Source organism: Mesoplodon densirostris, chromosome 7, assembly GCF_025265405.1.
Source record: "Mesoplodon densirostris isolate mMesDen1 chromosome 7, mMesDen1 primary haplotype, whole genome shotgun sequence".
Lineage (NCBI taxonomy): Eukaryota > Metazoa > Chordata > Mammalia > Artiodactyla > Ziphiidae > Mesoplodon > Mesoplodon densirostris.
The window spans coordinates 39,591,116-39,607,675 of NC_082667.1; the positions used below are offsets into that span (position 1 = coordinate 39,591,116).

At 35.1% G+C, this 16,560-nt stretch overlaps 1 protein-coding gene across 1 annotated transcript in view; it reads left to right on the top strand.

Moving 5' to 3' along the window:
• The window catches only part of SESN3 (sestrin 3), a 74,101-nt gene extending 58,887 nt beyond the window's left edge, over positions 1-15,214 (top strand). Inside the window, exons 7-10 of the mRNA XM_060104226.1 lie at positions 1,749-1,867; positions 2,696-2,886; positions 5,009-5,153; positions 7,255-15,214. Of these exons, the coding sequence (XP_059960209.1) occupies positions 1,749-1,867; positions 2,696-2,886; positions 5,009-5,153; positions 7,255-7,341 (542 nt within the window). The 3' untranslated portion in view covers positions 7,342-15,214. The remainder of the gene's footprint in view (positions 1-1,748; positions 1,868-2,695; positions 2,887-5,008; positions 5,154-7,254) is intronic.
• The last annotated feature ends 1,346 nt before the right edge of the window (positions 15,215-16,560 follow it).

Sequence of the window (16,560 nt, forward strand, 5' to 3'; positions counted from 1 at the left end):
CAAGTCACCTAAAAGCTTCAGATCAGTTTAAGTAGTTTAATGTTTACAAGTTTCCCACATCATCTTAAACTAACCCACACTGTATTCATTACTGACACTCAGTACTGATAATGGTATTAGTAACTTACAGTTAGTTTTATTTCTTAAGTATATATTTCTTAAGTATATATTTATTTTCATATTATTTCTTAAGCATATATTTCTTTTCATATTAATGAAACAATGAAAAATAGATATTAAGTACATAGCATAGGATCTGGTATATTGTAAGTACTCAACAAATGCTAGTTTCTTCTCTTTATGTGTAATAAGTTATGTAAGATTTTAATAAGCTGTTTCCTAGGTTGGGTAGCCTGGGCACTTGAGCTTTCCTGCCTATATTAAGCACCCTAATTAGTCCATGCCAAGGGAACTAAGGAAGGGTCAAAACTCATGAGAAAAGAATAATTGCTAGGATTTTCATGAATAGCAAAGATTAAAGATAATTCAGGTACTACTAGTCTATTAGGTCTTTCAGATTAATTACTGTAATTGCACTTGTATTTTAAGCTTCTCAAGACTGTCCACTTGAGGATTATAATTTTTATTATGTCACAAAATTGTTTCATTAACTACTTATTTAATATTTATGTATTTATTAAATGTTAAATTTATTTAATATTAATTGAAACACTTATTAGGAAAATACTGTTCTTTATGTGGAAGAAACTAGTGTTTTATTTTGAAAAATATGTGTTCATTTTCTAGAGTAGAAGGCAGTAAATAAAGGTTGTTCATTCCCTTTTAGTGGTTGAAATCAGAAAAAAAAGTAATTATAAAGACAGACTAACCTAGGGGGAAAAAAAGTAAGTTAAAAAAGAATTATCTTTAAACCAAATTAACATGCATTGGGCATTTACAATTTTTCAGTGGTAAATTTTTAATATTATCAAGTATTCAGAAGTCAACTATCTTAAAATATTATTATAGTCTTCTGTCTTTCTGAATGCCATTTTGATAATATTCTAATCACAGTCTCAGAAGCACATTGTTTACTTCATATGTTATATACCTTGTTGTTTTCATGTACACAGAAAAGTGCATGTATCTTAGGTGTAAAACTTAATGAACTTTACACACAAACTGATCCTTCCTGTTTAACTGGCACCCAAATCAACTAAGGGAATAATAGTGGTACCCAAAAGTCTACTTTCCTCCCTATTGTGAGCCCTTACCAGTTCTCCCTAGATGCCTCTTTGTAAGCTAAAAATGAACTCTATTGAACTAATTTTCACTGTGAATACATCCAGATGAAACACCATATAATTTTAATAAAATTCATCTTAACATTAAACTGAATTTTAAGTGGTCTTTCACCTTCATCCCTTCTCTTTCCCCACATCCTACTTCATCCCCTGGAGAGATCAAAAAACTTTTTAAGCTTTATATTCAAAGGCCTGTGCTATCTTCCTTTTCTAAATAAGTAAAACACATGTATTGATCCTTGACTACTACTATTTAGATATTTAGTCAAATTTTTGCCTGGGTAACTCAGCTGAATGTTACGAGTGCCAATATTTTTGGTAATGAAATTGTATTCAAAACTTCAGCTAAAGATATTTTATGTGAATTTAAGCCATGTAGTCAATATTGTCACTTTGGAAAGCCATGGAAAAGCTAAGCGAAAAAGTGGAGGAAAATGAAGCTGATTCATTTGTTCTAACTCCGTATGGTTTCCTTAACACTAGGTTGTTCATTATTGTCCTTAGATTTTGAGGATGACATGATTATAACATCTGATGTCTCCCGATATATCGAAGACCCTGGTTTTGGGTATGAAGACTTTGCCAGACGAGGAGAGGAGCATTTGCCAACGTTCCGAGCTCAGGTATGAGATGCCTTTAATTCAGAGAAACTGGAGAAGAGATACTGTCATTTTAATTGTAAAATGTTGAAATGTAAATAGATTGACTTCTAAATAAATTAATAGAGCATTTCGATAGAATCTGTAAATATCTTTATTTAACCTAGTTTTCGGCCTTGTCTAATTTGATGTCCCAGTTGATGGATTATTATTTCAACATTAACCCCCTTAGAAGGCAAAAGGAAACTGCTTTATTCAGTTACTTGCATTATTACATGATAGTTGTATAATGTCCTTTTTTGGAGAGGGCAGGGAGGAAATCGAGTGATATGTTCACATTTATAGTAAAAAAGGCATTTTGTAATAAGATCATATACATCAGTAGTTACGGGCTTAAGGGCCACCCCCTCCCCAGCCTTAGAAAAGAGCCATAGTAGTGACGTAGTTCATAAAAAGAGTATGAGTGTGAATAAAGTCAGACTCCTCCGTGCTTGCTTCATATGATCTGCTAACCATCCGTGTCACTGAGTAGGTTTAGTCACATAGGAATATTCCAAGGTCTTCTGGGGTCCTTCCAAATGACGGCATAGTTTGCGTAGTACTTGACGACAGGAGGTAACCAGAGTTCATCACCAGTGTGCCAAACCCTGGACCCACCGAGGAAACAGCACAGCACTCCCATCTACAAACTGATGTGAAGCATTCTTGGTAAAGCTACAAACTTGGAATTAGTGAAAGAATTACGGACTTTGAAATATCTCCACTTACTTGCTTCAGTTGTTATACTTAAAAACATAGACTTTAAATGGAGAGTGACCATTTTGTAATTGGAGATACATTTTATTTTTTTAGGACTATACCTGGGAAAATCATGGGTTCTCCCTGGTGAACAGACTTTATTCTGACATTGGACATCTTCTTGATGAGAAGTTCCGCATGGTCTACAATCTCACCTATAACACTATGGCCACCCATGAGGATGTTGACACAACCATGCTGCGCAGAGCTTTATTTAACTACGTTCACTGTATGTTCGGAATCAGGTATGGTCATCACGGAGACAGTTTTATATGTTTCTAAGTGAAAATTCTGGCATGTGTCTTACTTCTATCCCATTGAGGAGTATATGCTTCTGGGGAGAAAATATTACACGTGGACTTCTGATTTTTAAAAATTAATTCTGTCTTATAGAAAAGCATTCTTCTTTGTTTAACTGTTACAAATCTTAAAATGCATATATAACTATAGTAGTTAGAATCTACTAGTTAGGGAAAAGAATATCAGTAATCATTGGGGATAGGAGAGAATCACTCAATTTGAGAAACCTTACTGGATGAACTGGACATTTAAAAATGTATATATTATGACCCTTTAGATAGCAATAAGAAGTGCTGGTTGGTTGGTTGGTTTTTGGAGGAATGGTAATTAAGGTATAAATAAAACTAGGGTAGAGTCCTCCCTCATAAAGCTCACATAAGCTCACATAAGAACACTGAAATGAAACTGTAAGTCAATATAAATTAGTGGTCTCTAAATTTATAAAATTAGAATTGAGAGGACAGGGAGTCAATGAGTGAATGAGACTGAATGGTCTAATCAGGAAAGCTCTTTTGGAGGACATTCTTTTTGAGCTGGGTTTTGAAGACTTTTATGGAGAGGGATTTGTAGAAAGAGAAAATCCCCTTCAGTCAACTGAATGAATACATTCAGTTGACTAAAGAAAATCCTCATTCAGTCAACTGGATGAATACATTCAGTTGATCGTTTCTGATATAGTATCAGAAAGCCTTTATGGAATGGAATTAAAATTCAATTTGTTGAGCAACAAATGGTGGTTTCTATAACTTTTTTAAAAATCCCAAATTTCCTGAAAAATCAACTAATAATGAAATAGTCCACCTAAAGGACACTATTACAATGGTAAATAATAAATCTGCTATTTGTCCATTTGCCATTCTAGAAAGAATCGTCACACTTTAAAGCAGGTATTATACCAACATAATTAAGCAAAATAAACACTAATAGATTTTAATTCACTTGCAATAAATATTTATTATATTCAAAACAATAAATAACAAATATTATGGTGATTATTTTTCTCAGTTGGATGCTACTAAATAAAGTTTATATAAAATCCTGGAGGCTTTTTTTTTAAAACTAAGCATTATGTTTGGGTTAAAAAGTAACAGAAAATATAGAAGAGAAATCCCACAAGCTCCCACTACTGCATTTACCCTTGTATCTGCCTCTGTGCCTGTTTGCTCTTTCTTCTCTCATATTATGGATGAACTGTCTATACTCCTGTGCTCTTGGGCATAGAATCCCATCTCCTCTCATCTTCAAAAGATCCCTGTTCTAGCAATTCTCCCTTCTCCCTCCTGCATAATCAACTTTACTCTCTTAATCAGATCTTTCCCATCAGTATATAAACATGCTATTATTTCTCTCATCATCTCAAAAAAGAAATTCTTTCTTCATCCTTCTTTTCCCTCTGGCTATTGCCTCATGTTTCTGCTCCCATACACAGCAAATCTCTTTGAAAAAGCTTTGTATGTCTACTGTCACCATTTTCTCATCTCCCATTCTCTTGTGAACCGACTGCATAACTCCTGTTATGTCAACAAAGCTGCTCTTACTGAGGTTGTCCGTGACCTCTGCATAGCTCCTTGCCATGGTCACTTCTCAGTAGCATCTTCTTTGACTAGTCAGTAACATTGGACACAATTGATTATCCTCTCTTCCTTGAAATGGGAAGCCCTAGACTCCTGCCTTAGGGCTCAAATGTCAGCATCTCAGAGAAGCCTTCCTGCCCACCCTATCTAAAATCACAATTTTCCTCCCAGCCTCCAGTTGCATTTTATCTCCATACCAGTTATCACTATCTGATACATTGTATGGTTTTCTTTTTCATTTCATTCTTTTTTCTCCAGCAGAATTTAAATCCCACGGGTCCAGTGATTTTTGTCTATTTTGTTCATTTGTGTATCACCGGTGCCTAGGGGAGTAGCATGGCACATAATAGACACTCAGTAACTATTTGTTAAGTGAATTAACGAATGAGCTTTTGGTATTTAATTACTAGATAATTATTGTGTCTTGGTATAATTTTAGAAATCAGAAATTTTGATTCTGTCATTCTAAAGCTTGTTGTCATATCGCTTATAGGTATGATGACTATGATTATGGAGAAGTTAATCAGTTACTTGAACGAAGCCTGAAGGTTTACATTAAGACAGTGACCTGCTATCCTGAGAGGACTACCAAGCGCATGTATGATAGCTACTGGCGTCAGTTCAAACATTCAGAAAAGGTGTGTTTCATGACTAAACCTTTTACCGTAGACAAATATTCAATATAAGAAGTAATGATTATGAAAAAATTATACATGAAAATATTAATAAATTAGCTCCATCAAAGAAATGGAAGTGGCATCATCTGGCCATCTGTTTTTCTTTCAGTGATTTTAAATTAGGGTTTATTGAGTATTAACGAAATTTTGGTTCTGTGTTTTGTCCAGTGTGCTGTATAAAGTAAAAGTTTAGCACTGGCCTTTGAAAGATTGGATCTGAATATTGATATTTTAAAAGTACATTTGGGAAACTGTCCACCATCCTACTAGTAAAAATCAAACCTTCAGAGATGCTGTGTGAGCTATAATTTTATATTATTGTATGCCCAGAAGGCATATCCATTTAGAGATTCTTTCACTCTAGCCATTACAGTTAACCTCTTAGAACAAGGGTTTCTCATTCCAATTTGGTAATTTGGTATTTTGACAATATAATGGATTTGGATCTTTGAGTCAAATACGTTATTATATGAGGATATTTCTTTGGATTGAAATATATAGGAATCCTTATTTAAGACCTAATAAATGTTAAGGATCTTTACTAGTACAGTAAAGATATACTATATACAATATACTAGTACATACTACTACAGTATAAGTATGGCTATAAATCCTAGGTCTTTGACCTTAAAGGCCACGAATCTTCCATTTATATCACAGTTTCTAAGCTTGAGAGTAAGAAAACCTTTTCAGGGTCCTAATATTCACTCAGTAACCATATGACTTTGATAAAGAATGTTATGACCTCAATCCCTAGCGGACTTTCTTGAAGCCTTAGAGCCAATCACACATCATATAAATACCCATTTGCCTCCAGCATCTCTCCGAGATGGATCGCTATGCTCTGCTTACATGTTTGCATTAGATTTTCTCCCTTTACTAGGTGGTATCTAGAAATTCTCCTTACTCATCAAGAGAATAGATCCAACAATACATCTAACCTATAGAAAGATATCAAAATAATCTAAATATATCACAACATATTTCTTTGTAAAAATTTTGAAAATATGCGGGTATATAATTTAACCTATCGGATGAGCTGTATCCCCCCCAAAAAAGTTAGGTGCTTGTTCACAGCTGTATCTGAAAGACTCTAGGCAAGCTATGCAGATCTGAGTACCAGACACTAATTCCAAACTGCTTTAAGCTTCACATTTTCGCTTTAATATCTCCCAAGTACAGTCATACCTCAAAGATATTATGGGTTTGGTTCCAGACCACTGCACTAAAGTGAATGTCACAATAAAGGGAGTCACATGAATTTTTGATATCCCAGTGCATATAAAAGTTATGTTTACACTATATTGTAGTCTATTAAGTGTATAATAGCATTATGTCTTAAAAAACAGTGTACATACCTTAATTTTAAAAAATACTTTATCACTAAAAAGTGCTAACCATCATTTGAACCTTCAGTGAGTCATAATCTTTTTGCTGGTGGAGGGTTTGAAATGTTGTGAGGATTCGTAAATGTGACACGGACACAAAGTGAGCAAACGCTGTTGGAAAAATGATGCCGATAGACTTGCTTGACGCAGGGTTGCCACAAACCTTCAGTTTATAAAAAACACAGTACCTGTAAAGTGCCATAAAGCAAAAAGCACGATAAAACGAGGTATGCCTGTAAATAGTAAGAAATGTTTTTAAAAGCTTTCCTAGGAATAAGCATAGGCTATAAGAAACGTGGGGCTGAGTTTTAGCCATATAAAATTTTACAACTGGAAGAAAGTATAATTTGTAGGAAAATTGTGATTTGTAAAAATTAGTTTTATTTTATAGCCCAAAAGATTGACTGTCTTTACATAACATCGATCCTAACAAAATTATTGGACTTTTTAAGACTTTAGGGGTCATTTTTACTGCTCACTTTTTTTTATAAACGCAGTGTTCTTATGAGTATTACATCATGTACACGCATAAATATGCCCAGGCATATGTGTTTGTATATGTGTCTATAATACCCATGAAAAACATTTGTGAATGTCTGATATATGAAAAAAAAAATTAAAGTTTTTTCAGTTGTTTATAATGGTCACTAAATTGGTAACGCTTTCATTTCTAGGTTCACGTAAATTTACTTCTAATGGAAGCACGGATGCAAGCTGAGCTTCTCTATGCTCTTCGTGCCATAACTCGGCATTTGACCTGAAGCATCATCCAGGGAAAATGTCATATATGTGTAAAGACCTTTTCACATAGGATATACATCAGAAGCTGTTTGTGATGTAGCATCAAACATTATTCGATTCTCTAGTGTCAAAGTTTTAGCCGTTTTTTGGGGGGCGGCTGTAATGTGCAATGATGTATTTTCTTTTTCTTGATGCTTAACATGACTAACAATTGCAAAAATAATACTGAGGAGCACTACTTGGCATTGTTTATAGTTGGGTTTTTGGATACTGATCATAAATCATGAACCTGGTTTGTTAATGCTTAACTTCAGTGCTTTGGGGTTTGTGTGTATGTGTATTTTTGTTCTTTCCTTTTTTTTTTTTTTTTAAATATGGAAAAGCGCTTACAATCTGCTCAAGCAATTGTTTTTCAGATATCGGAATTCAGCAATGAATGACCTCCTCTGGCCATTCTAGAATTTTAATGTTGTGTCCTAAATCTGGTGGAGGAGAAGCATGCGCTGTTGAACTAAGCTGCTCACAGGACACTCATCTGTGTCCCCAGGAGATTATTTGTCAGGCACTGTTTATTTTGTTTGTTTGTTTATTTGTTTGTTTGTTTTTACTGCTATTGGCGATAACATGAAATGTGATACAGCCATTGTCCATAATTTAATGTGAAATTGATCATGATGAATTCTATAGCATGCTACTGAAATGCCAAATTCAGCTAGTTTCTTTCTCTTCTGGAACAGAAGTTTCCGTTTTCCATATCAGATGTATATATTAAAAGTGGAATTATGCACAATCCTTTCTATCACTGACAGTAATCCTCAGTCATCAGAAATAATCAGTGCTTGCAGGGCTACTTACAGTTCATTTAGTTGGCACATATAAACATGTACCCACATAAGACTGACCAAAAATTTTCTTTGCACATTTTTCTTTTCTCATAGTGTTTTCTATATTGCAGTAAGCAGAGGAAGGTTAATATACCTATATTTTTTCCTTGTTAGGCTTTTAGAACTTATTTTCCATGGTTTTTCTTATGATTGATAGGTTAAACAGTTTATTATTCAAAGGTAAAAATTGTGTTTCTATGCATTAATGTGATTGAACGACAACAACAAAAGAGTGCAATATGTTTAAAAAAATACACAACAGACTTTCCCCCTATTATGTCACTGCAGAAGTGTCCTTTTAACACAGAGCCATAAAGAAATTTGGTTCAGATTTCTTTATCGCCCAAGGCTTTTGCCTTCCTGGGGTTGAACAATGTTCCTTTCATAATGCCAAAGCATCCCCTTCCCCAGAAAAATCTCTTTGGACAACTGGTTAAAAAAAGATCTCAAGTCTTAAGGGAAGAAAAAGCATCCCAAAAGTCACATTTTTGCATTGGTTTATGTTGCTTGATTAGATTATCTTCACAGAGCACAACATTATGTGTTTATAGCTTTAATTTATATTATGTTAATGAACCAGTGAAGTGCCTAAAGAGATGCTTACAGCTATCCAGTAGGACACAACTGCACTGCTTAAACACTTTTTGGTTAACTAAGGGTGACTTGAATTTTACACAAACATGCTAATTGTTTTAAAACAGATCCATTTTTTCATAGTGAATAAGATAGTTAAAATTTTCCGTTAGAGTTCCCACAAAGATTTCATTTTAGACTTACTTGTTATCTAGGACTTACTTTTTTTCTCTCATGAAAGAATTGTGGACTAGTGTTCTGTTCAATCATTTTCCCCACCATTTATCATCCTTTTCTGGTACAATCCATTAGGTTGCTTTCTTTTAGGCTTTGTTCTAGATAAGAAAATAGAAAGATGACTGTAAACCTATGAATATGAGATAGTTCTGCATTTTTAGGTTCCAGGATTTTGTTTGAAATCTTCCACGTGAGGAAAATTGCTAATTTTTTTTAAGACAGGGTGATTTATTTAAAGAGATTATTCAAAGAACTCGTATCAGATCTAGTCTGTTTTGTTTATTGCATATACCATATGTTGATTTTATGCCATATCACATTATATAGATATGTGTTAAGTACGAAGAAAGTCTTTAGGGGAATGGCAAAATATGAATGACAACATGCATGTCCATTTGACTTCCCTAATTTTAGAACTTTCAAGTTGAGGATATCCTTTACTCTTGACTTTTTTTTTTATAACTAGAATTCTTTCATTTAATATCCCTATGTTTTTGTGCAGGTGACCTGTATTACAGGATAAAAAATGATTTTTATATATTGAAAAGGAGGAGAAATTCTCACAGAACACCATATGAGCTTTAGACCAAAAGGGGAAACAAGGTTTAAGTAACTAAAATGGCCACTTAGTTTTTGTTTTTTGTGTTCCCCCCAACCCCCGGAAATGTAGGTAGTTGGAGTTGGGTTATGGAAATATTAGTGCCTTTACTAGATCTCTTTCCTAGCAAGGTTTCTTATTAGCTCAGCATCGATCTGTCTCATCACTAATCAGGAAAATCAGTTGACTTGGAACTATAAACAAAGACAAAACAATATATTTATGAACCTCACTGAATCAGCCTAGAAAAGTTGACTTTGAAGGTGCCAAAGCACCTGCCAAAATGCAGCATACACAGCCTTCCAGGTTGTGAAATCCATTGTACAGCGAGTTTGCTGTGAACTTCAGCTAATGCAAACTTGAAATTCTGATGCGGTTTTCCAGGGTGGTATTTTTTCAGAGTATTGAATTTACTATGTAGTAATTTATAGTATAGCTTTTTATATTAAAATGTGATATTTTTAAAAGAGATATCTGGTTCAATTGGTGTATTGATGTGACTATACGATCTGCTAACCCACCCCTTGGGCTCTCATTGTGCCAAACTGAGATGTGCAGGTGTGTGTGAGAAGAGCACACGTGAATGGGAAGTCTCTAACTCCGTTGCTTATTACTTTCAAAATAGTCTAATAATCCACTGATGTATATGCTTGGTGGATAGCCGTTTACTTTTGAATTTCAAATTTTCCGATTTCCAGTTATAACTCTCAATTTCTCAGATCACCTTAGGAAAATCCAACTACTCTCCTCTCTGAAAGTAAATCTTGAACCCAATCCCTTGACTGCAGGAGTGGCCAGGCAGGTGCCTCCTTGGAACCTTCTGATGAGGCTTCCTCAGATGGACTCATGATAATTAGAGGAAAACAGGCTTTTGAGACGGGACAACTTATTATTTCTTCACCTTTTGGAGCTAAGGATACTATCTCAGTCTCAGGAAGAATCTTTGTCCCATTTGGGGTACTTTTGAAATAAAGAATGGCTAGTGTGGAATCTGGGGCATGGCCTTGGCCTGTAATTATGACTTTAAACTCAAATAATAGTGACAGAGCAACACAGGACTGTCTTAGAACAGAAAACTCGATGTCAGCTTTATAGCAAAATCATATTTGAACCAGAGCCCCTATTTTAATTGTATTATAAAGTCCCTTAAATTGGGATTGACCTATATACACTAACTAGGATGTATAAAATAGATAACTAATGAGAACCTGCTGTATAGCACAGGGAATTCTACTTCATTTCGCTGTACAGTAGAAACTAACACAACATTGTAAAACAAACATACCCCAGTACAAAAGAAATAAATAAACAAATTGAGTCCCTTAAAGATTTTAAATGCTTCTAACAACTAGTTAACATTATTCCTGAGCAACTTTTTTCCCCACCTTATAGAGTTTTTAAATCCAAAATCTTAGATCTTTATGCCACAGCAAAATGAAATTATCAACGAACAATTAAAGATGTGTACTTAAAAATAGTTCACCACTTTCATGCAGAGCGCATGCATATATGATGGTAAGATTCTTTTAAACACTAAGGACAATTTGTCAGGGAAAAAAAATTTCAGTGCATATTATAAAAATGATTTGCACTGTGCTAGTAAAATGAGGTTTTTGTTTTGTTTTATGTTGTGTTTTAAAGACAATTCTAAATCATTCCTCTGGAAAGCAAGACCTTAAACTCTTCTCTTTATCTAAGGGGACTTTTTCTTCTTTTATGCAAATAGACAGTCTTGCATGAAGTGAAAATTATGCAACAATAATGTTATATAAATAGTAGAGGAAATTTGCTAACAGTATAATTCAACAGTAAACTGAAAGGTATATGGCTCCTCTATTCAGATCGAGTTTTAAGTTATGTAATTTTATAGTCAGAACTTATTCTAGGTGGCCATAATCATAAACTATCTTTCCCGATTATATCCCTCTGGAGACTGAGAATCAAATAATCTTTCCTTAAAACAGTACTGTAATATGAATGTATTCATCTCAGTCAACAGAACTTCAGTGCCCCCTGTATGTGGAGCTTACTTCCATGCTAATTTGGCTTCGTTAGTAGTATCCGCTCAGGTGAGACCTAGAACAAAAATATCTGGGGTGAAATGGATCATAGAGGTAGAGGTACCTGTCAAGGCAGAACCCTGTGAGGAAGGAAGAGTCTTTCAAAGAACACATGGACCATAATTCTAAGAGCGTGGCTGCTGTCAGCATCACACACCTAATCTAAAGGAGCACTTGCTATTGTGGGAGCTTCTGCCTACATTCAGCCCGTCCTTTCCTGCCTGCTTTCTCTTCCTCCAAGTGCCTCGACCTCTACCACGCTCGCTCTCTTCCCCTCCCCTCAGCCCATCTTGGTCTGAGCACCTTTTCACAATCCAAACGAAACATCACCAGCCACCTGCTGATCGTCACCAGCATTTACTTTTCCCAGTTACTTCTTCTCCATCCATGAGGAATACGACTTGTCCCAACTCCCTCGAAATCCCCCTACCATCTAGCTATATTTTGGCTAACCTTTGCCCTGGACACCTTACCAGATCTAATGCAGCACCACATGTAATCTCGTCCATCCCAGACTGTTGTACCCTTTCCCAGCTGCCAAAATATCTTGCTCTCCTCTACCTCATCCCCAAAGAGCCTATAAACTCAGAGTATCCAACCTTTTCATGGATTCACTCTCCATTGTTCAGTAATACTACTTCCATATTTTAAATAAATCATAGAAGATTTTTGCCTTCTATCAAAGTAGGAATCTTTATATTTATACATGATACAGAAATTGAACTATTTCTACCATGCAGAATTTAGCATTTAGCAGGATTTTAAAGTGATTGAATTGCCATCTTAACCTGGATCTATATTTGGTTAGTCCAAGTTATTTGAATGTAAAGTGGAAATTCTCCAGCAATCCAGATTGATCTGTAACCTATCAATGGAACAGGAAGTTTCTGGCGTACAAATGGGTGGTGTTTCAGACATTTGTTTTATTGGTGTCATTTGGGCCTCGAAACACATTTCCGATAGAAGGACATATGATAAAGGATGTTTAGGTGGTCCCATTGGATCACAGAAGAACATTTGATTTATAATATAGATAAAATACCATAAAATTGGCTACATAATGGTTTGATCAAGCTTCCCTAGGTTAGACTAAGCTTCTAACCCCTATTCCTACCCTATTCTCATGCGGGAAAATGAGCTACAGGATGAAAAGGGAATGCACTGCCTTTGTAGTCCTTACAACCATGGCTGTACTTCTGGTATATCCAGACAGTATCATTAAGGAACAGGAAACGCACAGAAGAGGAAGTAGCAGCAGTTCTTCCTCTCTGGCCAGTGCCTGCTCAGTGTGGTCCATAGATGAACACTGTCAGGCTTCTAACGTGTGGCGTGTTTATCTATAGACGGTTGTCTGACCTGAAGACAAACCCCCCTTGTTTGAAAGTACAGATTATTATGATCTACAGTGGTATTTGGGTGACCTTCCACGCCCGTTCATGAACAACCCAACCTGATAACAGAGTCTAGTCAATTCCTTTAAGGGCCCAGAAATGAATAGATGCCTAGTTAAGAAATGAGACTTGAATGATGGAGACTGAAAGGATGGTTTTTATTAAATCATATGTCATGAAGTGTTCATTCTAGCTTTAATTATGACTGCACCACCATGAAGTCCAGAGCTGAAAAAAGAAGGAATATGGGGGCGGTGGGTGGGGGGATGCATATCTGATTCTTTTCAATGCTTGTGGAAATCTTTGAAATAATAAAATGCATACTATAAAATAGCCATTAGAACAAACACCCCATCTTACAGCTCATAGGACAGCATCAAATGTTAGTAAGTCTAAATATGATAAATGTAATTTTTGGTATATAAATTTGCTAAAAGTCTATTTTCTTGCACCCCTCAGTTTAACCTCTTAAAAATGAATGTATAATTTTAACAGAAAGAATATCAAAAGGAGAGACGCTCTCTAGTCTTTATTGTTAAAATATTGTTTATGAATGCTGATTAGCTTAAGTATATACAATATGACACTTACTGAATGAAACTGATTATACATCTCTTTCTTGAGTTAGTCTTTACAGATTGTCAACTGACTCCCAAATCTGATAAGGAAGGATCAAAAGGTAGGATAAAGGAAATGTATCAGTTGGGTAGCCAAGAAATTTCCTTCGTAAGGTTGAGACTGTTTTCTCCTTTCTGAATTTCACTGGTTCGCTAAAATAAAGGGTAAACGTTAAATGGTACCCTTGTTCCTCAAGGAAAGAAAGTCATCCCAACTCTATATCTACTGCAGATAATTTCCTTTACATCCATATATCTTCCCTGGAAAGAAAATGCAATTTTCCCCTTCCTCTTTCTCCTCACATTTACTCTTTTCAATCTGATAAGATAGACACAGAAAGCAAACCACAAGCCAGTTTGGCATCTTCTCCATGCTAATAGAATACTCACAGCCACATGCACAGTTGGAGCAAGGTTACAAAGAACCCTGTCAGGTCAACTTGGAACATGGCCTTGCTACTTGGATTAGCTCCTTCAAACCTGAAAATAACTTTCCTGGTCATGGAAGAACTGGATGTATCCTTTAGCTTATGAAATAGGATTTGAACTTGAAATCTCTTTTTTTTTTTTAACCTGATTTTGCAGATCAGCTACATCATGAATGTATATATTAAGACTTGTAGCTGAATTGCACATGAAATCAGATTGCCAACTTCTTATCTTTCAATTTTAGACATCATTTTATCCTTAAGTTGTGAGTGATATATGTAGCATGCTGTGAAATGTCTGTTATAGTTCTTTAATTCATCAGTATTAATACAGAATTATCTTTTGCGTTCCTTGGTACTTTTTATTCCATGTAATCAGAAGCTGTGATGTTTTGCCTTTGTAGTCCTGTGCTTTGTTACTGTAATTTTTTTTACGAAGCACGTGACTTTGGACTAACGTGAGGCGGATGACGTGATCTTTAAGACTGCTATATATCTATCAGTCTCTTACTATATAAGGTTTTCAATTAGAATAAGCTTTTATCAAATAGATCATTGATGCAATTTAGGATTCACACAATTTTCAGTGTCAAATGGCAGTCTTACATTTATAGTTTCAATTCTGAAAATAGCAAACTTGCTAAACAGCCACTTTAAACTTGTTCAGGCAAATCAGACCCTGCTGTAGATATAGTCTAAGTTAGTTAACCATATAAGGCTTTTCAACTATTATGCCCTCCACATAAGTCAGCAGTTAAGAAGATTATAGAACCCATGAAAGCTTTTTGTATGTACAACTAGGTTTTATTTTTCTTGTGTTGCTGATTCTACAGTTCTGACTAAAGCTGACCTGAATGGATCAGTTTTTGTGTAATATTCTAGTGCTTTAATGCCTCTTTTTTTTCTTTTTTTTTTTTGGAGGGATGGGTAATATTATTTGAACAGATGCAGAAGGAACTGTTGGTGAGTCAAGGCAAACACATTTGAAATAAAGGAACTGTGTATTAACATGTTAACAATTCATAACTGCACTTTTTATGACATTTTGAAAATCTATTTATAGGTACAGAACAATGGGTTTTGTTAAACTGTATCACATTTATACTTGCAGAAATTTATTTCATTGTTATTAGTAGGAATTTTATTGGTTCAATAAAATTGGCAAAACTGAACACTGTTTGCTTTTATATATATATATTTAAATTAATATTGGAGTAGCATTCTTGCCTAGGTTTGTTTCTGCTTAAATTATTGGACATGCATTCTGAAAGACATCAGCATTGTAAGAGTCATTTTTTTCTCCTTATTTCTTCCTGACCCACAGTCTTCTTACAGTCACTTGATACTGCATTAATGGAATATTGCAATAGTGTAAGTTGTGCAAAACGTACAGTTATTGTTACCTTTGAAAATGTCCATTGTGATCTCAGCAATAGGCAAATTAGTTTCACTATTATCTCTTATTAACCAAAAATAGTAAGGTAGAATGTGGAAAGCGGCATTGAACCTGGTGTCAGAGCTTGAATTCAAAGCTCGTTTTTCACATTCTACTAGCTTTGTGACCTTAAGTAATTTGATCTCTAGGAACGTTGATTTCTGTCCCACGATCTGAGGGGGATAATGCCTTCTTGAGATGGTTGTTTGAGATTAGGTGAAATGTAATAATGTATTTGAAATATGCAGTATAGCGAATAAATGAGGAAGCCCAGAGAATACTCCTGTTGCTAATTGAAATAAAGAGTTAGGAAGGAGAATTTGGGGGGAGGGGGGTTTATACATGTGTAATGTGAGGTGATAGTAAGACTCCCAAGTAGAAATGTAAAATAGTCTTTGGGAAAGTTATAGAGGATGTGCAAAGGCTTTTGTGCAAGGTATTCCAAGGAGAGCCCTTTTTACTTCTCTTAGCTCGCTGATTACATAAAAGTTCATAGCAAAGGCAAGAACTCTCCCTTTGGTCCATGTGTCCAGCTGTACTGGGAGATCAGCAAAAACCAGCTTCTTGCTGATTAGAGTCTGTCTTTTTCAATAATATGCAACCTCTGGGGGAGATAAAGGACACGACACATCAGGCCAAACTCAGCCAACAGCTAAGTTTCCACTTCTCCCCCAGTTCAAAATCCAGCTTTTTGACCCTAGCTCCCTAGGAACTGATTAATAACTTTGAGCCATTTTTAAAAGTAAAATGAAGCTCCTTGTTTACGTGTGTATTTGATCTTTTCACATATATGATCTCATTTAATCCTCATAATAACTTTGTAAAGAAATGATAACATTTTACAGAAGAGGAAACTGAGTCTTGAGAGCTTTGCCCAAGAGTTGGCACCTAGAATCAGCACAGTGGGAATTTGAACTCTGTCTTTCTGATGCCACTTTTATACTAAACTTCACTATCTTAATTCAGCCTAAGTTTCTTAGGTTAATGATATAAATGACTATGCTCTCAACATGACA